Source organism: Lissotriton helveticus, chromosome 3_1, assembly GCF_964261635.1.
Source record: "Lissotriton helveticus chromosome 3_1, aLisHel1.1, whole genome shotgun sequence".
NCBI classification, from domain to species: Eukaryota; Metazoa; Chordata; class Amphibia; order Caudata; family Salamandridae; genus Lissotriton; species Lissotriton helveticus.
The window spans coordinates 1,036,612,386-1,036,639,285 of record NC_136061.1 but is presented as its reverse complement, the minus strand read 5'-3'; the positions used below and the strand labels follow the sequence as shown (position 1 = coordinate 1,036,639,285).

At 41.6% G+C, this 26,900-nt stretch overlaps 1 protein-coding gene across 1 annotated transcript in view; it reads right to left on the bottom strand.

Moving 5' to 3' along the window:
* Positions 1–26,900, bottom strand: part of SLC25A12 (solute carrier family 25 member 12) — a 513,431-nt gene that overhangs the window by 397,395 nt on the left and 89,136 nt on the right. Inside the window, exon 3 of the mRNA XM_078681570.1 lies at positions 12,456–12,598. Within this exon, the coding sequence (XP_078537696.1) occupies positions 12,456–12,598 (143 nt within the window). The remainder of the gene's footprint in view (positions 1–12,455; positions 12,599–26,900) is intronic.

Genomic DNA, 26,900 nt, shown 5'->3' with positions numbered 1-26,900 from the left:
ACAATTTAAATTAAAACAAAAAGACACATGCAAAAAGGCCATGGATTCACTTGACATGCTAAAGGTATGGACTATCTTTTCCACAACATATACAATGTTACCGTTGTAGCAGCCAGTAGTGCTACAGACAAATACAAATGTGGCTAAACAGAGAGCAGGACCTGCTCCAACACTCTCACCAGGAATGGGTGCATTTTCCTCCTGTTCAAAAAACATGTAAGACTCCGGAACAGCTATAACTGGTCTGAAGAAAAGCTTTTCTCTGTCAGAATACCGTCACTAACAGTAGAGTTTCACACTTTGCATTGAAGATTACATTTCGATTTTATATTGTCACATTTGCTTTTGCTGAAAGACACAGTGTCCTCTGATAAATTGCTGCTTATTCTTTTAACACAGAGAATGATGTGCACTTTTCTTTCTCCAACTAGAAAGTGAGAAGATTTTGGACGCCCTTATTTTGTGCATTTGGCTGCTAGCGCGAGGACGGTGTATTAACCTGTGTAACCTGTGTAAAAACCTACTTCTTGCGGTACCCGCTCCGCGGGTCCCGCTGCGCCTGGGGTGGATTCTGGACCCCTGATCTTCACGTCGGTGTCTGGCGAAGGAGTGAGTCAGGCGGGGCTGCGAGTGAAAGCAGGCGCTGGAGCAGGACCACAGCTCCCAGGAGCGCTTGCTTGCCCAAATAGAGATCACCTGGGCCGCTCTCCCTGCCTGCTCCTCCCCCTCCTCTGGACTTTAAAACTCCTGTGTTCTGGACCTGCACCGGGACGCCCTTATTTTGTGCATTTGGCTGCTAGCGCGAGGACGGTGTATTAACCTGTGTAAAAACCTACTTCTTGCGGTACCCGCTCCGCGGGTCCCGCTGCGCCTGGGGTGGATTCTGGACCCCTGATCTTCACGTCGGTGTCTGGCGAAGGAGTGAGTCAGGCGGGGCTGCGAGTGAAAGCAGGCGCTGGAGCAGGACCACAGCTCCCAGGAGCGCTTGCTTGCCCAAATAGAGATCACCTGGGCCGCTCTCCCTGCCTGCTCCTCCCCCTCCTCTGGACTTTAAAACTCCTGTGTTCTGGACCTGCACCGGGACGCCCTTATTTTGTGCATTTGGCTGCTAGCGCGAGGACGGTGTATTAACCTGTGTAACCTGTGTAAAAACCTACTTCTTGCGGTACCCGCTCCGCGGGTCCCGCTGCGCCTGGGGTGGATTCTGGACCCCTGATCTTCACGTCGGTGTCTGGCGAAGGAGTGAGTCAGGCGGGGCTGCGAGTGAAAGCAGGCGCTGGAGCAGGACCACAGCTCCCAGGAGCGCTTGCTTGCCCAAATAGAGATCACCTGGGCCGCTCTCCCTGCCTGCTCCTCCCCCTCCTCTGGACTTTAAAACTCCTGTGTTCTGGACCTGCACCGGGACGCCCTTATTTTGTGCATTTGGCTGCTAGCGCGAGGACGGTGTATTAACCTGTGTAACCTGTGTAAAAACCTACTTCTTGCGGTACCCGCTCCGCGGGTCCCGCTGCACCTGGGGTGGATTCTGGACCCCTGATCTTCACGTCGGTGTCTGGCGAAGGAGTGAGTCAGGCGGGGCTGCGAGTGAAAGCAGGCGCTGGAGCAGGACCACAGCTCCCAGGAGCGCTTGCTTGCCCAAATAGAGATCACCTGGGCCGCTCTCCCTGCCTGCTCCTCCCCCTCCCCTTCAGTTGCATATAATTGTCACCGACATTTCCGCTGCGCGGTAGCGCGCGGTAGCGCCGGGAGAAGCCCGGGACAAGGGCGGGACAGTCTGTGGCCGTCCGGGGCCGGACGAGGTTGGGTTGGGCCAAAAGTCCTGGTCCATTTAATTTTTTTAATTTTATATTATATTTAGATACTTTTGTCTAACTGTACCCAGAGGCTCTAACACTTACATATAATTATGGCCCTGAGATCAGGTAAACAACGATTGGTCCATATTCAAACCACACAGGGTGTTGTTTCAGGCCCCCTAGATGCTTTCATTACCAGAGCTACAGGAATATTAGAAAAAGAAATTCAACAGGTCGAGCATAGATTGTCCCTGGACTTAGTCACTGGGAAACGCTCCTCACTAGGTGCTCTGGCCTGTGCTAAAAGCCCATTAACCAATGCAGCGTTTAACTGTATCTCCATATCAAACACTGACATAATAGTTCATGAGGACGGGGTTGAAGCTATATCACATAAGCCACAAGAAAATATGGATTTGAACCCCGACTACAGTTCGACTAGTATAGAAGGGGATAGCGTAATTAGTGAGAATGATAAGTGTACTTCGCCAGGAAACCCGCAAGTACATATCCTTACCCTACCTAGTACTCCTGTCCCGTTACCTGTAACTCCTAAGCAGGCTTCACGAAAAAGAAAACACGTTTCAAGCCCACAGGGGGTCATGGAGCAGAAACAAATCAAACTAGATCTTGCAGATAGCTCCTCCCACTCCCAGTCTATTCAAGGACCCCCAGTAGTGTATTGTCCATCACTGGCTCACTCTGGGTCGTCAAACACATGTCCAACCTGTTTTAGCAGTGACGATGCCCTGTTGGCAAAAATGGAAGCAATGGTTAAATCTCTATTGCTTCCAGTTATTGAGAATACTAGGATAATGTCCGCTAAAATAGATGTTTTAGAAGCAGCTATTAATATTAATATGGACCTCTTACAAAATCTAATACCCACTGGTATAAAGCTGAGGGGCCCAAACCCAAATGGGGGAACAACTGTAAATACGGGGATAACCAAGATCAATCCAGTGGTGACACCAACTACTAATACAAACAAGAAACAACAAACGGGGATAAAAATACCACCTGTTAGTAGAGTCCCGGTCAAAGAAACACCGAAGGCCAAATATCCTTTGGCAGTCAATACTGTTCAGGGGAAAAAAGAACGAGGGAATGGTGCATCAAATCAGGGGGAAAACACCCCGGTTTACACCCCTGCATTGGGAAGGGATAATAAAACCCCATATACCGACAGGAATAAGAGGACTAATAATAGATCCACACGAAACCCATTGAGAGTTAATCTGCCCCCAGAAGCGTCACAATATACTATTGTACTAACAGGCGTGGCCCCCCTTAGAGAGGGTTCCAAAGAATCCCAAATGGATCTGCGAAATAAGGTCACATTTTGGCTGAATAAACATCGCCCACTTCCCCCTTCCTCCCCTACAGAAATCCTTTATGTAAGGAGAGTAGAATGGGTAGGAAAGGGCGAAAAAGATCTGGAAGGGGACTGTATTTTGGTTTCATTTAGAGATTACTGGGTGGTAGACAGAATCCAGAGGAAACCAAGATTCGCCCGTTTGGGTGACGTTCAGACCTTAAATCTTGGCTACTTCTATCCCTATATACACCAAACTCATAACATGAGTCACAACCCATGGAAAGTTAAAGGGGGAAGACACCGAGAGCCTGCAACACACCACCCCCAATATTATCCTCCACTCCACAACCAATTTGAGGCACTGTCAGACCTAGAATGGGTGGACTGACTATGTGCAACGACCCAGCTACCTAGTTCAGGATCTATGGAAGTTGAAGAAGTGTATACCCCTCCCACTCATATCCAACAACTAGCAAAGGAGCAACTGCTTACGCTCCATAATCCTAGGACGCAGAGGGAGCATGGGGGGACTAACATCACCACCTCTAATATAGAAGCCAATGGGCCAATTGGCACTGATTCACTGAGCCCCCATTCTTCTATCCCTGTTAGTAACAATCATGCAGAGATAGATCCACTAAACTCACATATGGTGTCTTGGAATGTTGCTGGAGCCAAGTCGCGCTTGGAATCGGAGGATTGGTTGGGGTTTATAGGCAATTATGAGGTTGTGTTGTTGCAGGAGACGTGGGCTACATCTCCATTTTATCTGGCTGGTTATTTAAACTTCTCTAAACCTGCTATAAAAGGTACAAAGGGGCGGGCATCTGGGGGATTAACCACATGGGTAAAACAGTCCTGGTGTTTCTCAGCTGCTGAATTGTATATAGATAATCCTGACATTCTGGCTATTAGGGTGAGCATAGCAGGGGGGCAGGACATGCTCATTATTAATATATATTCCAGAGGTCTCCCGGGTGGCCGAAGCCCCAGGTTGATTGGTGCTCTAGATACGCTACTAACGGGCTGGAATAAAGCCTCACTAATCATTATAGCAGGGGATATCAATTGTACGATTGAGCCATTGTATCTGCCGGAGGACAATTGGGGGTTTGAGGAAGACGCCACATGGATGATCCCCGAACTTTCCAACAAAATTCCAGTCAAAGCCACGGATGCAGCCCTGAACTGGACAGCTTTTTGTCTTACATGGGGACTTCGGGCAGTGAATGGACGCACCAAATCGGACATTGAAGCTAAACCCACTTTTGACAATGGTGCAAGGAAAAGTCGGATAGATTACATCTTTATAAAAATGGAATATTGGAGTATAGTTGATGACATGGAAATTAAAGTACGTCCAGAAAGTGACCATAATCCCTTGTCCTTGAAATTTAAAATGTCCGGTCAGATAGGCCTAGGAGAACCTGTTCAAAGGGGGCCTGGGGTTGTAACCTTGGCAAATGATCGGAGGAGAGTGAAGTGGTCACTAATTTCTAACGATGCAATGATACAGGCCGACATTGAAAATGTTGTTACTAACACCATAAAGAATATGAGGTCCGTTGCAGCTGAGCGGGGTCAGGGTGAATTAAATACGATGATGCGCCTACATGATGAATGTTTTTCTAAACTTAAAATGATTTTATCAAAGCCATGTAAGTTAAACAGCGGTCACTCGAATCCCCAAAGAGCAAAATGGTACAATAGAGAATGTAGAGAGGCCCATAGACATCTCATTGAGCAAGTTAAATCCAGAGATTCTGGTGCAGTTAAAGAGGCCAGGAAAAGGTATAAAAGGGTGCAATGGGTGGCAAAAAAGGATTGGGAAGATGAGTTCTGGTCAGATCTACTAGATGCCAGTAAATCAAATGACCAGACTAAATTCTGGGATATAGTTAAATGTGGAAAGGATGGTGAGTTTCGCACTCCGTCCAACCATGTATCCCCGGAAGACTGGACTAAATATTATTCTACCCAATTTTGCCCAGTAGCCGTAGACCCCTTACCCAGACCTTCTATGCTGACGGTAATAATCCCAAGTACTACGACCCTGTCTTTTACCGAAGCTGAAGTGGAGTATGCGCTAGGGTTAACAAAGAGGGGGAAGGCACCTGGGTTGGACCAAATCCCGGTAGACCTTTTCAAAGTAAACACCGGCCTTTGGGTACCCTATCTAACTAATATAGCCAATACCATAGCAGGAGGTGCTAGCATCCCCAATACCTGGAAAGGGGCGGAGATCATCCCCATACATAAAAAGGGTGATAGATCAAACCCTGGGAATTACCGCCCAATCAGTTTGATTGACTGTTTTCAAAAAGTGTTTGCTCGAATGATTCTGGTGAGGGTTCTGGGGTGGATGGAGCTTGAAGGAATATTGTCCCCATTACAGGCGGGCTTCAGATCTGGTATAAGTACCATTGACCAGGTCCTGAGGTTTTGTATGATCTTTTGGAAGACTGTCACACTTGGCGGTGGTACCCTTTTTGCCGCTTTTATCGACCTGAAATCGGCTTTTGATTTGGTGCCGAGGGAAAAATTATGGCGGGTATTAAGGGACCTAGGAATGCCGGGGGAACTAGTGGAAATTATTACTAGACTACACGAAGATAATTTCGCTAGGGTTAGATGGGGGACACAAGGGCAAGTTACGGACCCATTTCGAGTATCACGAGGAGTCCGCCAGGGGTGCGTTCTCGCACCCACCCTATTCTTACTCTTCATAGATCAGGTAGTGAAATTCTTCGGGACTTTCAATACAGATGCACCGTCCTTGGCGGGGACTAAATTCCCAATGTTGATCTTCGCGGACGACACCCTCCTCTTATCGAGGACGAGGGGGGGCCTGCAGAGAGCTCTAAACCACTTTGAGGAATTCTGTCACCAAAATGACCTCCAAATAAATGTAGGGAAAACTAAATTCATGGTTTTCTCTAGGAAAAAACCAATACGTAGTAGTGTCCAACTTAATGGGGTTAACCTGGATCAGGTTGACACGATGACGTATCTGGGGGTCACCCTGGACTACCGTTTGTCTTGGAAGCCACAAATAGAGACCCAGCAGCTAAAATTGGCCCAACTGACCGGTTGCCTCCTGCGAGAGCAAAAGAAATCTATTACCAAAAGGGTCGCCCCCGCATTACAAATTTATGATGTTAAAATTAATGCTGCAACACTCTATGGGGCTGAGTTATGGGGTTTTATGGATCTCTCGAGCTTGTATAAAACCCAGTGTAGGTTTCTTCGCAACTTAGTGGGGCTCCCCCAATCAACCCCACTGACCCCTCTTTGTCATGACATGGGTTGCCTGCCGATATCGGACATGGCAAGGTTTAGAGTAGTGTCCACCTGGAGGCGTTTGTGGACTACGGAGGAGTTGGCACTCTTTGCGAGGGAGCTAACTGAGGTGAAGGCAATTGGGCGCTCAGAGCGAATACCCTGGCTTCAATCGGTGAAAAAGAGCCTTTGTGATATGGGTCTTAGTCACCTATGGGTCTCGCCAAGTACTCACAATTTCCCCTCAAAAAAGGAATTTAAGAGTTTATTTTGGGCCTCAACACGCCACTCGTTGGCACGTGCATCAAGCTTTGATGATTTAACGGGGCGTTTCTTAAGATTCAAATTGGATCCGGTACGTGAGACATATTGGGATCTTATCTCCAGACCATTGGACAGAAAATTGTTCCACCAATTTCGGGTGGGTTCTTTACCTCTTAATTCCTTTACTTCATCCTGGTGCAATAATACTAACAATTGTTGTATTTGTTGCCCCGGGTGTAAAGAAACAGAGGGTCATTTCTTATTCGCCTGCCCCCAATATAGAGAACCCCGTCTAAAATGGCTAAAACCCATTTTTAAACGTACGAAATGCAAAAAATCCTCGGATGCAATATGGGCCCTAAAAACAAATACATCTGATTTCACTGTGATATGTTTGGCCAAATACTTAGGATGGGCATGGGTAATCAGGGCAAGAACGAATTCATCCGCCACATGATTAAATAATAGTGTGCAAATTGTTTAATACCTTCCAATAATTGTCAAATATATTTTTTAAGAATTGATAAAATTAATTTTTAAGAATTGTCAAAATGTAATGTCTTGTGTATTTCTAACAAGGTTTAATAACTTTTTAAAAAATTATGGTTTTTAAATAGAGTCTAGATTGTTGATGTTATATAGAAGCAACTACTTTATAATATTCTCTCTTTTATGTAGGGATGATGAAATTGTTTTATATGACTGTTGAAAATCTGTCTTTTATGATTTTAATATCGAAATAAAGACATTAAAACCTGAAAACCTGAGAAGATTTTGTAAAGTGAACTATGTGACAATCTTGCTGGTATACAGGGAGTGAGAAAGTAAAGGATGTAGGATGTACATTTTTTTCCTAACATAAAACAACATTTAAATACCAGTAGATGAACCCTACAAACATTTCAAACTTTACCTGCAATTATAAAAGTACAAATTAAGCAAATTGTTTTGCGATTCTGAAGTGTGATGGAAACAGAGGTTTTAATATGATCAAAAGAAATCAAGACTTTACTTGGTGATGGTGATGTGCAAATGGAAAATATCAGCTGATACCCAGCACATTATCTATTGTATGTGCGCTAAATAGTTTTATCAGTAAAACTGCATGTCTGTGCAAATTTATTGGCCAATTCAATGGAGAATGTGCGGTCTGTAAACAACAGTGTGCTACCACACCTTGCTTCAGTAATATATTTGCAACAGTGTGATCCAAAAGGCACCACTAGCTACATACCCACCCTTACTCCGCTCCTGCATAATGGGTGTGACCCATTTGCTTCCCTTGTTCTTTGTGTGACGCCTGAATGTTTCACAATCCCCCTTGCAACATTTATGACAGTACCCAAACTCTGAAAATTGTTCCAGCACCACAGCTTGGTTGGATACATGGGAGAATGACGATAAAACACTCATTGCTTGACCCTGACAAGTTTACTGAATATTACAATCCATGGAAATGTTTGTTCTTGCCGTGATGCACGGGTTCTGCATTTCGCATTCTCTGTGGTTGCATTGAGGTTGCTCCAGCTTTTCTTCACCCAACCATCAGAAGCTCCAGGCTTGATGATCTATAGAGGACTGGAAAGGACTTGAAAGTGAGTATACAGGGGACTCTTTCCACTAGGTTACCCTGCTTACAACAGCGGACCAACTGTGAGCTTTGGAGAGGTGAACAAGAGCATAGCTTGGAAGAGGGCCACACTGCACCTGACACCCGAGGACAAGGTAAAGATTCTTACCCTGACACACAGTGTGCCACTGGTTGTATGTAAGTAAGCTGCAAGACCTTCGCCCATTTGAAACCAAGCAGAGCTCCTATCAGCAGTAGAAAATCAACTGGAATGCAAGATCAAAGCTATTCTGGAGCTATGAAATTCTTTACAGCTAAACATCCTACCGTCTTCCACTTTCCTACACATTACCTTTGCATGTTTTTGTTACATTGAGTCACCATCTACCCTAAAACAAAACTTAATTCGCGTTTCTATATTTTACAACAAAGCACATTTCATGCTGCTAACATATCCCCTAAAAGATACACCTTGAAAATTAGTTAACAGGTATCATATTTGCAGAATTTAGCGAAGTGAATCATGTCTCTTTACGTGCTGATTTTCTTCTTCTTCAAACTTTTCTACCCAACACGACCCATAACACATTTCCAACAATTCAAATTTTTCGATCCAGAGTGTCTTGTCACAGAAACAACCTGACCAAGAAAAGACATTACTTGATCATAATTTTAATTGAACTTATGTATTTTAAATCGGTGTTTTATAGCACATTTACTTCCAAAATGTAAAAACATCTTTAAAATCCTTGGCTCAGACACCTGCCTGCATTTTGCATAGCTCTCAATGTGTTAGGAAGCGTTAAGAGTGCCGAGTCTGCTTAAAAAGCCCCCATAAATCAGAAAACTCTAACACAGGCCTCAAGCACTTTGTCGAAGCATCTTCTTCAGGAAATCTACCAGACACTCCTGCAATGTCCGGGTGTAACTAAGGAAGGGGAGCGGGATAGTCGTGTACTGCAGCCCAATTGACAAATGCGGTCTTTTCTTTCTACACGCACCATAGCTTGATCCGAAAGCATCACTAACCTCTTACATCAAGAAGGAGAAATTCCCTCAAAATTAAAATGATTCAGGATTTTCCTTCGGACGACACTTTTAAATCTAATGTTTATGGCTTGTACTGGTGTGATTCCCTGTTCAGCTGGAAGATTAATAGGCGTTCATTTGGAACCACAAGAACACTCAACTTTTCTTGGTAGGGGCTAATGACACAGAAAAAAAGGAAAAAAACATTGGAACCCTTACACTTAGACATTGAATATGGAGGTCATCTTACATGGGAAGGGTTTAAGGCAGAGTAGTGCAAATTCTTATCAAACTACGAAGATAAAAACAACTATAATTTTACAAAACTCCAGCAAAGAAGAGGATAGAAGAAAAAGGTTGACAGCATACAAGCATATTACAGTAGCTGCCAGCATAGGCTGAGAACAGAAACTAATGAAATATAGAAAGGGCAAAAACTGAAACCCTTTGTCTTAGAAATCGAAGATGGATGTCATCCTAAAAGGGGAAAGTTTCACAATGAGCACTACAAATAATCAAAATAGACAGATAAAACTCTATCATTTTATGGATATCAAAAACAGAAAAATACTGCAAAACTTTCCTATTTAAAGACAAGTAATATTGATATTAAAAATTAATTTGTCTGTATGTGAAATAAGCATAACAGTTGCCTAAACGTCAGAGTGCAGCAGACGTTTGTGAGTTACACTAGGAAGGAGGGTGGGGTAGAGCAGTAGCGGGAACTGGTGTCCGCCCACTGACGTACTGACAAGAAAGGGCAGTCAACCAAGTGAAGCACATGCCTAGAAATGCGAGGCAGAGCTTAACTTCACAAACTGAAGTGAACTTCAAGCACATTAAAAAAAACGTATATGTGACACACAGAAAACTAAATAAAAGAGACACTGGCCCGTCAATCCTGTCGCTGAAGAGTATTATGCATTTTTTCCAGCAGCTGTGCACATTATTTTTATTTTATTTTAAGAGTTTTATATAGCACTGGCTAGATCCGGAGGTATCAGAGCACTTTACATGAGGTTCCACAAAATTACAAGATTACATCAGTTACAATTTACATCAGTTGCTAGACATACAATTACAAGAGCATAGAAAACGAGATAAGTGAAGTGTAGAGGGGGAGGGGGTAAGGATAAAGGGGTGGGAGGGAGATACGTCAGAAAGACAAAGGAAAGTCTGCCCAAAGTCCGGCTGGTCAGTCATAATGGGCATAGTTAACAATTTAAGTGGGCTCACCCATAACCCCACACTAGGTGCTGTTGTGGAGTGAAGGAAAATATGAAAGGCAGAGTTATGGAAGAAGAGGGCAGACTGATAGCCCATATACGATTATATATAGGCATGTCTTTTAAAGATTTTTTCTATAAAAAAAACAAGGTCTTGGCTAATCCAACACTTAAAGCATAGCTACTTATTATTCTTTATCAGGCCTTGTGCTCAAAAATAGTAGAATTAAGGATACATGAAGGTGAAGATTTAATGGTCAGGGATATGGTATATTTTCAGTCAGCGGACTCAAATGCAGGGGTCATTGTTAATGAGTATCTGAGATGGGTAGAAAAGGGACTTTTACCATTTGTAGTATCTGGTTTTAAAGTTTATGCAAATAACTCATAAAGCATGTATTGTTATGAAAACCATCAAGAGGTGGAACAATGCTCAATTTTCGTCATCAGTGTAGTGTAACATGTCAGAATAGCGATCTGTCCAAGTAAATCTTGACAGTTCTAAAATGTTCCATAGGTTTAAGGATGCACCTTGAGATAATGTTGCTTTGGACATAATCTGCCCTATGTCTGTGATTAGTTTTTCTCCTCGCTTTGCAGTGGTTCTCATGGACTGTTTAGCAGAAGGGCAGAGGTACTAGTGGTTGGGAGTGTCTAAGCATTAGTTATCAATTTTCTGAAATACATTTTCCATACGTAACCTACCGTAAGCCTAAATACCTACGGGTCAAATGTAGGTTTCAATAGGTTGGTTTGAAGTTTAACAAACTGGCTTTATTATACTATCCTCATGGTGAACTGCTAGTTTTTAGACTGATTAAAAGATTTGGTATTGGAGAGAGACTGGATTGCAGAAGAGAACTGCTGACTATACAAATGTCAAATACAACCATGCTGAATTCCCCAACCAGTACATCACCTTTTCGAGTGCGAAGAAGAAGGAATCTTTGTCCTAACGTATAGCTTCATTAGATAAGGAAATTCACTGTGACCAATAAAAGGTAGCAAAGCACAGAATTCAAAGGGTGGGTAATGTAATTGTAAAAATAAACAAAGTTACCAAACGTTGTGGTTAAAATTCCCTGATGCTATAATTCTGTTAAAGATGTTTTATTGGAAAGATTGTCAATTCAGCAAACCTGCCTCAAGTAGTGAAGGTTTTGGTGGGAAGGAAATTGCTGATAAATTTGCAATAGCATTGTCGTCAAATTCTGTTCTGATGTTGTTTGGGAGAAGGACATATGGAAGGCACGTTGAGGTTGTCGTAGATAGAGGAAGCTTCAGGCTCTTGCTGTATTTCCTTAATATTTAGTTTATCATTCCCTGTGCTACAAACTAGTTGTCAGTGTTTTAAAAGAGTTCTAGGGAATATAAGGGAGATTCCTTAATACCTCAATGACCCGTATTAGTCAGAAATAATTTACGTCAGGTACGAAGACTAAAAATAATCAAACTTTCAAGACAAATCAGCAAAACATGGAGAAACATGGAAGCCCAAAGAGAGGTGGGTTACAGAAGCATATAAGAACAAAGAGGCAGGAAAGGACCAGCTTTAGAGCTGTTGAGAATTTAAAGTGTGCTGAAAAACAGATGCAAGGAACAGAATATTAGTCACCAGAGTGGAATACACCAGAACTGAGAAGATTTTTGCAACATATTCAAGTCCTAATACAATTCCATCAACTTTCCAGAAATAGGATTCCCTTGAATCAAATTAGCTTAAATCCACATGATGGTGTGTTGGTATTTACAATTATTGTTATATTGTGAGGAAACGGTCAGATCAGGTTGATAAAATGTGTTCTGATAAGTAAATTATAGTCTGTACATACTACTAACCACAAAGGCAAACGTGCTGAAAGTGCACAACAGCTTCCCGTGACCCACCACAAAAACTGCTAATCGACTTACAAATCAGGCCATCATAATTAATTGGCAACCATTACGCCGACATGTCTTTTTACTTTTCTCACCCATCTTTTGTCGTGTCTGCTACTCCTGCAAGCAGTTGCACAGTCTTTGGATTAAAATGCTGATCTGTATGCAGACCGAGGTATTTCTGCACGAAGTCTGATGGGGTCATGTAACTCTCTCCATCTTTCTCCACACTGGCATACTGAAAGAAACATTGAAAACATGAACCAACAAATCCATCTAAATCAATAAAAAAAAAAGAAAAATGACATTTTTAGGTTCTGCCTAGAGACAGATTTTGCTGTTGAGCCACCCTCATGTTTTTCAACAAATATCATAATAAAACGAAATGCATATATCTATACATATCTCTATGTTTGGTCAGCCATCTTCATCCATTGGTCTATTCAAGTGTCATTTACTTTTTGCATCCTCCCACTACAACATACATCATGGGACAATATGTTTTTACATTTAACATATCATTTTGTGATTGGTCATTTACTTACTTTTTTTTTACAAACACATAAATCATATCTATCATATTTTACACACCCATACACACACACACGCACACACATATATACACACACACATATATATATATATCTACACAGCCACATAATATATATACACACATATGATAAATCATAATTAGATTGATAATATTATATCATTTATATTATACCTATATTATATAGTATATAATATATTGCATGTTATACCATATATATCATAATACATATTACATAACATATAATAACTATAAGGAAGAGTTTTTTTGTGTTTCGCTAATAACTTTGGCCCCATTTGACAAATCTAAAAAAAGTTCCCCCTCCTTGGCTCCTTCATGGAACATTTTACACTGATCTATAAAGCGGAGGCCAAGAAAAAGTGGAATTTCCCAGGTAGGTCCCAGCAGTAAACTGCTCTCCGATTTTGAAAAATGGCCAAACGGACTTGCATCAAATTTATCAAAAAAGTTAGAACTTTGCTCAGAAAGTGTGCTGTGATTTTTTTATGGTGTAAATCCCTTCAGCAATTTTTCAGTACTTTGCGTTTAAACAGAGGCTTAGGTTGCGCATGTAGGGGTTAAAATGTTTGGTATATCTGGACTGATGACAACATAAACAATATGTTGTGGCAGCCATCACGTTACTCAGGGATACATGGTCCCTTCATCCTAAAAAGGAATTACAAAAAATATGAAGGGGTGAGGTGAGCCCCCTTACCATGTGACCCTCCCAGTGACTGGTCACAACATGGACAACATGTTGTGGCGCCCATTACAAGACTTAGCAATATGGTTCTCATTGAAATGCATTGGGGTGAACGCCAGGTTTTTAGTGTCACAAAAAGGAGCACACATAATAAGTGATTACAGACTTAATTCACAATATAAATCATATATTGGGGGTGTTATGCTCATCTTGGGAATTCTGGTGAGTTCTAAGGTGATTTTACCTTGTGAAAAATGCTGCCTCTGCTGGGATTTGAGGAACCTTGTTAGAGAGAAAAGTACTCCAGGAGCCTAAATGAGAGACATTTTCTATAAATTCAGACTATCCTTCTCAGCCGTATGAGACTAAAGTCTGCTATTCTGAGTAAACATATACTTCCAACAGCTGCAGCTGCCGGTTTATTCCCCCGTGTTTTACTGCAGCACCATCACAATGTTCTAAAGAATAACTAGAGTGGTAACGTTCTGCATTTATGACAGAAGTATTGCATACCCAAGCGCCATCTTGATAGAATCAAAGCTGTAAAAATGAAGGCATTTCCTTGAATAACAAACGAAATGAGGTGGTTCATTTTGTCTTAGAAATTACAGTTAGTGCTAATAAAAGCTAAAACTAGGACACATTTTCTAGGATTTCTTAAATTTCTTCCTCACCAATTTCAGTAAAGAATTCTGCCATGCAGATATACTTCCAACACCAGCAGCAATCTGTGAGTTAGTAATCAACTGCAGCGCCGTCACAGAGTTCTAATGATCAACTAGAACACTAGTATTTTGTATTTAAGACAAAAGTCAGGTACCCAGAATACCATTTTGTTGTAATATGAGTTGTTGAATTTAAAGTCTTTCCTGAGCCAGCTGAAGTAAATGTGAATTGACAAAGGAATGCAGGTATAAAAGCAGTGGGCTAAAATGTGTAGGTTTTTAGTAATTTGAGGCATAATGCATTTTAAAGGGGATAAAATAGTTAAAGATAGAGATGTCTGCTTAAGTACAGCATCCCTTTTACACATATGTTTAGCCAGCTTAACAGCTCCCACATTTTTAAACAGTAACTCTTTGTTGGACCAATATACAAATATATTTTTGGGAAAAAAACAAAGGTTAAAGTAACGTTATAGTTACCTAAGGTGCTAAGACAGTAAAAAAATTCTTTTTAAATGACAATTACAAGTGACGTTATAGTTAAGTGCTGAAATGAGACAAGACCTAATGTTAAAAACCCACTGAAATAAACCAGTTATAATTTAGTGAACTAACTATACCTCGCACCACCACTATGCATTCCTTATGACCTCACATATTACACCACTCATGACATGCTAAATGACACCATTGATGACATCAATAATGATGTCTCAGTCATAACCTCCAACCAGACCATGCATCCAATCTGCATCAAGAATTTTACTCCATGCTTAGTCTTCAGCAAAGCCATTCATCTAACCGTTTGCAAGCATCAAACCTCGACTGCACACAAGTTCAGCCACATGTAGGACACATTTGACAAAAGGTTTAGCCTGTAGCTCGAATCTACATCCACCACCTCCCAACATAAGCGCCAACCCACACTATGCACAGATTGTATACATACACAGTGGATGTTGTCTGTAAATCCAGATGAACACCAGACATCCTATTCCACCCTTAGAGCCTAGTATTAGCACCTTTTGTTTGTGCTTCGTTTGCAGCACGTATAGCTCCTTCCGGATGAACAGTGTTACATCCTACATGCTAATCAGCAACTTTTTTTCCAAACAAATAGATGATTATAATTTTCTGTCAGTGTGGTTTTGATTTAGAACACATTTTCTTCAAGGATTAATTACGTTTTTGTCGTACCTGAAGGATCAAACCAACAGCCCCCCCACCCCAAAAAAAAGTGTGAGGATCCTAAAGTCGTGTCTAGTTGTTGCTAGATTTTGTAAAGCTGCTTAGTCATCCATATTTCCCTGTCTGCTGCTGCACCATTATCCCTCCTTGGGCTCCAGGTCTCTCTTTGCTCTCACACTGCGGCTCCATTATAGACGTTTTAATAGGTGAACCGACACAAAAGAGCTGTAAAGACTTTTGAACCTAGCTTGTCCTTTGCTCTCCCTGCATCAGCTACCACAAACTATACTGTATTTCGAGGTCTGTCTGTATTCTTAGGCCCAGAGACAAGTATCAACTAATGAATATCAAATTTTGGTAGGGATACAAAATAATAATGTAATTTTGCTAACAAAATAATACATTTGAAAGTTTTGGTGACCAAACATTTTAATGAAACTTTGAAACAATTGAGCACAACTTTTCTCAAACAAGTTCTGGTTTCTGTTCTCAACATTCCATTTAATTTATAGTGTGGAATTTCAACCAGCAAAGCTTACAACTCTCACCAATGTCAGTCAATACTTGTAATCTGCGTATCCGAACTTTTTCAGAGCATTATACAAATCTCTTAACCATAAATCGTGCAAAATTCTTGTTAACGACGGTCTTGAGTCTGAGTGGACTCCGTGGAGTTGTCCTGTGTGACAACAGCTGACCGGACAGGCAGGTCAAAGGGCATCAACAGAAGGACTGTAAAACGGAACTCTGATATGCCTGCAACCCGAACAGAAGAAACCATATTTTTTTTCAATACTCAAAATCATAAGAACTGTTAGGTCTCCACGTAGGAGGTAGGTCAACTCCAACTCCCCATGAGCTAAACTATCTGCCCGGGAAGCCTCAAATAACCCAGTCTTTGATGTCGGCAGAATGAATGAATTGCCGAAGCACTGAGATATGAGGTGATTTTTAGGTCAGGAGTTTGAATCCCAGCAAAGCAGATTCAACATTCCCTTCTTCCAAGGTGGGTAAATGGATTACCACTAAATTGGGTAATAGCACCTGTTATTTACAGCATTTGGAAATAGCACAAGTGCAGTGCGAAGCACTATTAAATTAAAGAGGTTGCTGTCAAATCAATCAATCAACCAGGATTTAAACAGCACAGCTAATCACCCGATAGGGTATCCAGGCTCTTGCAGACCCCAGAGGCTCATTCAAAGAGCCAGGTCTTGAGGGCCATTTGGAATTCCAGAAGTGAGGTGATTGTCCAGAGATGCGTGGGGAGGCTGTTCTAGGTCCTTGCTGCAATGTGGAAGAAGGAACGTCCTCCACTTCTGCTTCCGTACATGCGGGGAGTATGGTCAAGTGAAAGGGAGATGGAGCATAATCTACTGGAAGGTTAGTGGAAGTTCAGGCGGTGGTTAATGTAGGCGGGTTCTTGGTTGTGTAGAGCCTTGTGTGAGTGGGTCAGCAGCTTGAATTGGCATGTCTCTTTTCTTTTTTTTTTAAAGTGCCACATGCAACAGGTGCTTCGGGCGAGGAGCAAGGTATGGACTAACGACATCTGTACTTCTACTTCCTTACATAAGGAGAGTGAGACCAGATTTATAGGGCACCTTGTGTTAGCGCTTCCTGTGATTCTGTGTCATAGGACCATAGTCGGCTTATGGGCCACAAGAGCCTCACACCAAATTGCTTTAAAAATACGCAGGGGCTTATTATGGTTGTGCAGGCACGTTCACTCTAAGAGATGGCATGCTAGTCTATTCTTTTTTCTTTCAGCTAAACAAAATCCCTAAACGTCTCCATTTCCAAGGGCTACAAATTGTAAATGTAAACTTGCTCTTGTAAAATAACTTTTAGAGAGAACTCTGGAAGGGGTCCGAAGTACTTCTCTTGAAGTTGGACCAGAACGCTCTTTAAACCTGAAAACTCACCAACACAACTATAATACATACCACCACTGTGTTTGTGGGAGCAGGTACTTTAACATAGAAAAGGCTTGAATTACACTTTAAAGCTTAAAGAAGCTTTTTATGTCACAAATGTTTTCATCAGCCTACAGTTTATCTGGTAATCTTTGACAGCAGGCTCTTTGTACATGGAGGAGTCTAGGAGGGAAAGGAAAGGGAAGAAACAGTTCTAAAAAAATGCAATGAAATTTTACTAGGCAGTAGTCTAAACATGAATGGATCAATTTTAGGTCTGGAGTGTCCAGTTTTCCTATCAGGCATTTCAATAGGGGTTCTAGCCATTAAAAGCTAGTTGGTGAAGACCCTCAGCTGTTGTCTGTAGTTCTATCACCTTCTCCAGGTCCCATAGGTTAATTTCAGTAGGGTCCCAAGTTAATTGCAGTAGGCGCAGTTGGGGGCTCATGACGGAGACAGATGGGATAGAGAGTGAGAGAAGGAGAGGTAGGGATAGAACATTGAATATTTTGCCAGAGCTGCTGTTGATTCCAAGTGGGCCCTTATCCAACTCCTTTAAATGTTCCAGCCACTTTCACCCTCACAGCACACATTCTCTTCATTAAATGCTTTAGCCATTTCAGACTCTGATTTTGAGCCTTGCACTGCACTCGGAGGCCAGCTGTGATGTAAATCTGAACATTCCCAATTATGTACTTCTCAAATAAAGAAGTGATTCTAACTCGCTCTCCAACAGTGCCTCCTCCAGTTGAGAAGGGCAGAGGAGTGCGGAGGCTAAGCTGCAGGCTTCAACACTACTTAACCATATTCTAAACTTCCAGATATCTAACGCATTTAATCAATCAGTCTTAAAAATATCTACAAAACCTTGAATCATTTGATTTGGCTCAAAAACCTCCTCCTTTTGACACTAGAGCTTTCTGCAGCAAGGACTTGTACATACCTGTTTTTGTAGTTAAAGAAAAAAAATGTTGTGATGCTGCATGTATTGAAGCGTACACGTGAGGAAGTTAAGCATGTATTTATTAATATAGAAAATAACAGACGCCCCACACTCAGTGTACTCTAAGAAAAACCAGGGTCAACTGATAGGTTGGGACAGCAATGCATCCATAGAACTACATTTCATTAGCAACCTGGAATAAACCAATATCACATGGGGGAGGAAGAAGCTGCCGTTTTCTTCCTCAACCTCTCTTTATCTTCACCCTGCCCCCAATAGTTTCCTGTCAATAATCCCTAGTACCATCTTCCTCTTCCAACTATTCATGTGCTTACACTTCTTCATAAACTCAGAATATTCAGGTTGTAATCAGTTCTAGAGAACACAAGTCCTGTGTTTACACAAAAGCTGAAACATCCCCGTATCATTAGCTAGTAAATTTTTTCTCTTAGTTGATGTTAGAGGTTCCTTGTTTGAGAGTTTAGGTTAGAGGTTCCTTGTTTGAGGGTTGAGGTTAGAGGTTCCTTGTTTGAGAGTTGAAGTTAGAGGTTCCTTGTTTGAGAGTTGAAGTTAGAGGTTCCTTGTTTGAGAGTTGAGGTTAGAGGTTCCTTGTTTGAGAGTTGAGGTTAGAGGTTCCTTGTTTGAGAGTTGAGGTTAGAAGTTCCTTGTTTGAGAGTTGGGGTTAGAGGTTCCTTGTTTGAGCGCTGAGGTTAGAGGTTGTTTGTTTGAGAGTTGAGGTTAGAGGTTCCATGTTTGAGAGTTGAAGTTAGAGGTTCCTTGTTTGAGAATTGAGGTTAGAGGTTCCTTGTTTGAGAGTTGAGGTTAGAGGTTCCTTGTTTGAGAGTTGAAGTTAGAGGTTCCTTGTTTGAGAGTTGAGGTTAGAGGTTCCTTGTTTGAGAGTTGAGGTTAGAGGTTCCTTGTTTGAGAGGTGAAGTTAGAGGTTCCTTGTTTGAGAGTGAGGTTAGAGGTTCCTTATTTGAGAGTTGAGGTTATATAGGTTCCTTGTTTGAGACCTGGCAGTAAGTGTGTTAGTTACCAAGAAGATGTACCTTATAAATAAAAACTGCTCGAAGTCAATTCATCTACTATCTTTGAACCAGTTATTGCATCCCTAACATATGACAATCCATCCACTGGAAAGACTACCACCCAGAAGAAATCCTTTTTGGTTAAGGACTTTTCAGGACAGAATCCGCAGAGATCTAGCTTCACTTTTGAAAGTTAGAAGGACGAGGGGCACAATAGTAATGATGCGGTTTCATCCACACAATCAGTAGTTATTTTCGCCTAATTTTTACATCTCCAGTAGTGGAATAGTCCTCTGTAGACTGCTTTTCACTGAAGCCCTATCTGCGACTTTGATCCAAGCTCATCTCCATCAGCCCTTTTCTGCGCGACTGGTCGTACCATGCACGTTTGTTTGCACTTCCACAGTATGCTGCATAATCTAATAGATTCTCTAATAAAATGCTCAGTTGCCCCAGATTGGATTGTGGTAGTCTTTAGTTACATTTCGGTAGCCATTCAAGTGTTCTCTTGCATCATCTAGTAGGAATCCAGTAGCATTTACCTAATAGACTGGCACGCTGGTTTTGTGGGTGACAGCGGCCCCCTTACAGGCTTGCACAGCAGAAGATATCTCCCACTGCTGTTTTTAAAGAGCCTGTCTACTTTTACTCCACTTCTCCTGTGTAGTCCCAGGAGCTGAAATGATGGCAACCCATTCACACAGTAAGTTCTAAAGTCACCCAAAGGTTTTCTCGCAGTGCAGAAAGTACCATGCTAGCTACAACAGCTTTCCTTTTGGCTGATGCTTGGCGGATCTCTGGTACATGGTAGCTTATCAGGTTTCTAGGTATATCCAGTTTTTGGCTTCAAAGGTGGTATGGCTCGGACACAGACTGCTTAGTGAAGCTACCTTCTACTGTGGCACATTTCCCATCATACACCAATACCGCTGCAAGCTAGGTTCCTGTATGCAAAGTGGCATGGCATACATGCTCATATTTTTCCTAGCCAATCACAAAACAGTTTCTATTATGTTAAATAGATGCAGTTAAGTTAGTGAACTTCACTTTTTTCACCAACGCACACAAGATCACAACTGTCATAAGGACCAGATGGTCTTCCTCCAGGTGGGGGAAGGTTAACTGCCTGGAGAAGGGGAAACCCAAGCGGAAAAGGACCAATGATAAAACCAATCACCTAACTTCTCCTGGCGGAGAACCAAGATATACCGCCACCCAAGAGTTAGAGTGTATGAGGGTCTTTGTACAACACTCATAGACCCTGACATTTCCTAGACACGTGATTAATTCCCCTTTTGATTTTTATAGGTTAAGTTAGATGGGTCACATAATTTAACAGTGCGAGGCTAGTGGATTTACTGTCCACTTTAATATGTGACATTTTCAAAATGATTGCATATATAACACTACTGGATGCATACAATTCCCAAAATGTGAAGTGATCAAGTAAGGCGTTATATTTATTTGTGATATGGGATGTATGTGCTCCATTATTCACCGCAGAAATCAGACTTTGCACAGCATTTCAATATACAATGGACAATAGGGTGTGAAAAATGTCAATAAAAATAAAATACCAACGCCAGGATTCAACCAAGATGCAGAAATTGACATCCATATAGGTATTTCGATTAAGCAAGGAAACTATTTTAAAAGTACATGACGTTTTGAGACGTAAAATGAAACAAACAATGAAGATTAAAGGTGCACAAGAGAAATACATTGTTTTTAAACGTTTTTCGATCCCAAACCGAAATAACACACAGAAAACTATGCTATTTATTTATAAATTCTCAGTATTCATTTGTTAAAAGAAAAATACATTTAGCAGGATATCGAATATGCTTTGAAAGGGAAGGAACAAAAAAACGCATCTGCAACCAAAAGAGCCATTTAAAAAAGGAGCGTTTGTCACGAGAGTATGTGTTCAACATTCCAAATTGCTGTTTTTCATTGGATTGAAAGAGAACGTGTAAGTGTCCTTATCGCCGTTGACAAATCCTCCCGCGTTAAAGGGTGCAACACCGTCCTAATGTGTGCATTGTTCAACTGTCAAGCATTTCCAGCCACAGAAAATAAATCTTGAATATTCATGACAAAAATTCCTTTTCATTGGGCGCAGAAAGGGGGTTTTATGCTTTCTGTGTCTAGCAGGTGATGGGGGGAGGGGTGCAGGACAGAGCTCTGTCACCTGCTGCTGCAGCCATTGGGACGTGCGGGTGAGGACAGGCTCCGCCCACAACCATAATCCAGCAATACACCACACTGAATAGAGCTCCTAGGCTTTTAGCAAATTCTCAGTTCTAGACTTCCTATTTTTGGGACTTTCCTAATGCCCTATTAAAACACTTGAGGCAACCCAATTAAAATAAGCCACTGTTTTGTGCGCATAAACTAAACTTTATTTAAGATTGTGCCCCGTGTGTTAAATCCTACCAACAGAATGTAGGTAGAAAACATGGTAGAACACGTGAGAGCTGTGACAGTGCACAAATGATCAACTGAAATTGAAGCAGTTTAAAGACCCTGCACAGACAAAAGACAGCAAATGTAAAATTAAGAATATACATTGTTTTTTAAGGAACTGCTCAATTTGGTCTAAAATAAGAACACATAAACCGTATTGGCTAAGTCTGTAAAACATTCTGCTCTAATTCATTGTGTTTGAACCCTTAAATCCAAAAATAAAAAATATCCAAAACCAAAAAAGTTGCACAGAGTCCTTCTTGAAATATAATCGCGTGAGATAACACGCAGACAGGTACGCATCAAATCGGATATAAAAGGTTTTAGTTCAGGAAAAGTGTAAAGATGATCTGACTACACGAAAGCAGGCAAGCCAAAAATATGTAAATATGTTTTAGAGGTACATATTCAGATATAATTAATAAAACTTTCAACAACCCTTCATAGCCTCAAACACTTTAAAAATAAAGTCGATTTTGCTTGTAAGATGATTTGATGATATTTGGTGGGGGTATGATGTGAACATATATATTTTCCTAGGTACTCACCAGTGCAACCATAACTTTAGAGGCATTACCACTGTTTCTGTTTTCGTACGCGTGAGTTCTCTGGATTGCCAGGCTTTCAGCCAATTTCCCACAAGTGAATGAAATGATGTGTGCATGGTGCCGAGAGCACCTGAAAAGCACGTGGCAGCAGGCAGAGACATTCACATGTGCAGTGCAGTTTATGCACAACAGTTTATGCACAACAGTTGACAGAAACTGCAATTGTGGTTCTTTCCAGTCCCTTTCAGAATGATAGAATGGAGGGTTGCGGGAGGATTACACTATAATGGACCAAATAGTAGTGACAGACATTTGGAGATGTGAGGGTGAGGTAGACAAATGTCCCCAAAACACCTCTAGGCCCACGTTTGGCCCCAGTTCTGCCACTGTCTCAATTCTTCCTGTTGGAGAAAGTGGTCCAGGCAGGAGAGGCAGATGACATGCGTGGGTGTCCAATAGCCAATCACTGGGTTGAGGTTTTACAAGCCTTCCAACAGAATGACGGATAACTGCGGACAACCTGGGTTAACAAGATTTGGAAAAGGGTCACCTTGGATTGAGGTCTTATATTCAAGCCCCCCCTCTTCCTTTTTTTCTCCGGAGTTTTGTATAGAGAGAACTCAACCCCAAGGTATCAGAGCGCTTTACATGAGCACCAGTTGCATTACATAGGACCCATAATTTTGCTAGGCACATGGAGATTAGGTGATTTGCCCAGAATCACAGAATGTTGGGCGTCCCTGCCGAGACTCAAGACCAGTTCCCCAGCTTCGAGGTCAACTGCTCTAGCTGTTAGGCCACATTTCCCTCCCTGCCCTCTCCCCTTCCTTTATTTGATCTTCCTGTCATTCTGGATCGAAGCATAATACACTCAAATGCAGTGCTCTGTTGACGAATAGTGATGCCTTTATTGATTACCCTAGGGATACCTTAATTCATGGATATTCACAAACATTACTCCAGGGGCCACAAAGTATGGTCTGTGGTGTGACCGAGGGACGCACTGATGCCAGCAGGGTGGTGCTAGGGGCCGTTCTTTGAGTATCACTGCCTTAATGTATATACATATGTACTGACAGATGAGATATAGATATATCCGATACTATGAAACGTTTATTTATTTATTTTAGACAGGAACTGAACCGTTTGTAATCTGAGAATATACACACTGCCTTTTTTTCATAACTGATTGAATAAAAGGATATTTAAAAAAAAATATCCAGGAAGGATATATTAATCTCCTACCGGCAACAAGTGGTTGTCCATCGTTAATCCAGCATGTGAAGTGGAATGAATGCAGACATGGTGAGGAAACAATGATATGGGGTATAGAGCAAGTGTGGAGGACCGCAGACCTCATACTGTGCAACAAGTCTGCTGTGGCTGAGATCTCCCGCATTCCCGGAGATATGTCCATTTACTCTGTCCGAACATGCCCAGGGTTGGGTGGGAGGATCCTGGTGGTGCAGACCAGTTGCATGTTTAGGCCTCTCTTCTGAATCCTCAGTTTCGGTGTTGTTTTGGTTGGGGAGTTGGCTATTACTCGTGATTTATACAGGCAAACATCTTGATTTTCTTGTGACAAAACAAATCAAGAGGTGCAAACATGACCACACCACACTGCTGCAATTGCATCCGTTTTGATTTGCATCTGCTCCTGAAAGGGATGAACAGGTTTTAAAAATTTTGGACCGGGGTCTCTGAACTAAATTGTTCCCTAAGGGATCTTGAATTTCCCATACCACAATAACCTATTGAAAAAACTCTAAGAAGCACGCAACCAAAAAAGGGAATAAAGGACCGGTGCAAGACACACAATTTTGTAGCGCACCAATGACAACTCAAGAATAAAGCAAGAGCCAAGAGACCAATTCCTAGTTACTTTTCGATAGCCTCATCAATGGCCCGTTTTAGGAATCCTGGTCAGTAGTCCATATTGTATGAAAAAAATAGTCCATATTGTATGGAAAAAACGTAAAATCATTCTGGGACATCATCAGGGCAGCGTACTTGCGAACCCTACAATCGCAAATCAAGTATAATATCAATGCCAAAGCCACAGATGTGAGAATTTTAAATCCTTTCACATCAACATGGCTAGGGTACTTGAACAAATAACCAGTTGCCCCATTCAAATTTTGGGAGATACAAAAGTGAGAGCAGGCATAAAGGGGGAAACAATCTAAGAACTAATAAAATTATAGTTGAGCAACTGTCAATAACAGATGTTTTCACCAAGGGGGTTCTGGGTGATATCAAACAGAGGCAGCTTTTACGATAATGGATTGTCCAAGAAAGCGCAACAGAATCTAGTTTATTTTTATACATTTTAACCAGCGCTTGTGAAAGTACTTATCATATATTCTTAAAATTCTTCTTTTTCCACAAAACTGTTTTTTGTCTTTTGTAAGTGACGTATTTTATGGTTTTTCCAACGTCAATTGAATAGAGTTATTGGTCTTTACTTTCATTTTCCCGCCACTAAGACACAAGCGTTTCACTAGATGTTCCTATAAGTAGTTAGCATAACATTTATCACAATTTGCAGTGATGGCAACAGATGCGACTGTGTGCCAACATAAAGGACCTTATGGAAGATGATAGCACGGTATGGAATGTTTTATCTAATTCTGCACATTTCATATTTTGGTTTTCTAAATCAGAGAGGGATTTGATTCTAGAATCCGCTCTGGATCCTAAATGTCCAATGCTGTTTAAGACTGGGTTTACCTGAAGAGATGCAAGTGGGCATTTCTAGTCTGGCCAAGCAGCAGGTACACAGGCTCATACTCTGAGTAGTCGGGCTCTTCGGGGGTTTTATGCTTCTCTTCCATAGGCAGGCTTACTGTGAAATTACTTTTCCACTGCAGCCTAAAAACATCACACTGGGAACTTCTTCCCACAGTAGAGCGGTCTTTTACAGGTAGGACTCGTTCAACCATGGGGCCCATGCACGTTTATCTTATTTCTACGTTTGAGAGGCTGCAAGATCACTGCCCCTGTTGCCTACCATCTTGTTCCAAGGGACCTATTACTATGCTCCTTGAGTTATTGGTAATTGGCAGAAGTACTTTTGACTGCTAGAGTTTTCAATACTCAAGTCTTTCGTATGCCTACGAGGTGCACTTGTTAAATTGTTAAAGAGATGGTTTTAATGTTTTGATTTCTGTTCCATTATTTACCCTTTTTTTTTTAACTGGTTGTCCCTGGTGACTCTGGATACTAAGCACCACTTGCCAAAGCTTCTTTGCTAGATCCTTCTTTCTGATTGTCAAATGACTTATTGTACTGTAATGTTCAGATCTACTCAAGTTTGAGGTTCAACATACTGACAAGGCATGACTACCATAGGGGATTTGAAGCATCTGGTTTGGGCATCTTAATCAGCAACGCCTTCCTTTACACAGCATAGTAGAATCTGTTACTAACCCACATTTACATTTTATTCAGACCACTTTGGCACATCCTCCCGAAAGCTCTTTGAATTTTCTTCATCAGATATGCTTACTTCAATGACCAGGTCACTAGGGACACCTGTAGCCTAGAACCAGTCTGGGCCCAACCAAATACTCTTGTATCATCATGCGTAACTCTGTACCACATATATGGCGTTTTTCCAAACAGGAAACACCTGATTTTCCAGAATCATGAACTTTATGGTATTGAACATCAAACTACTAGTCCCAGAGTGCCAAGCATCATGTCAGCTCTATACACTATCAGATCAGGTGCATTTATGGCACATACCACCTAAAAACACCTGGGAAAAAGGAAATAAACGTTAAACACTTCTTATATGTTTACCCAAAGTAGGTGAGTCACTAAATAAATACCCTGACTACTGGGTGTTCCTCCTTCATGCTCTGTTATTGGGTGTATTTGCACTTGTTTGTTCCTGTCATATTTTGTGAGATCATCAGAAACTGCATTCCAGTGCTCATTGAGTTCTATTTGTACGGATCTGTTGTTACCTGGAGAAATGCCATAATTTAGAAGTCATTACTGCGATTGACTGGTTTCTGCCTGTGAATCTGGCCTGCTGAGATGCTTCTGTAATTTTTATACCTTGTGCTTCTCTTTTGCCTTCATGGGAAAAAGTCTTTCTTGTTGTTACATAGTATTCGTTCACCTTACCGGGGTCTATAGTGTACCGATTATGCTGTGTGTTCTGGTCTTTCAGTACTATTTGGAGGATGCAGTGGCTCTGGTGCAAATTTCAAGTGATGTTTCTGGTTTTGATTTTTTGACCAGATTCACCAGGTCCATTGCTTATCCTAGCCGATACTAGTAGTCATTTACTTAAATGAAGAGCTCACGTCACTGTACGAACGCCTGCAAGCGTGCCTTCCTGATGGGGCAATTCTGCCCAAGCTAGGGGAACAGAATACTATTTGTTTTTAGACTTCAAAGTATTTAATTGAGTGGCATCGCTTCCTGTATAATCAAGTACTGACACAAATCTGGATGTACTTTACCCAGTGAAGTGCATTGTGGAACTTATGTACAATGTAGTTGCTAAACGCCTTCTGCAGG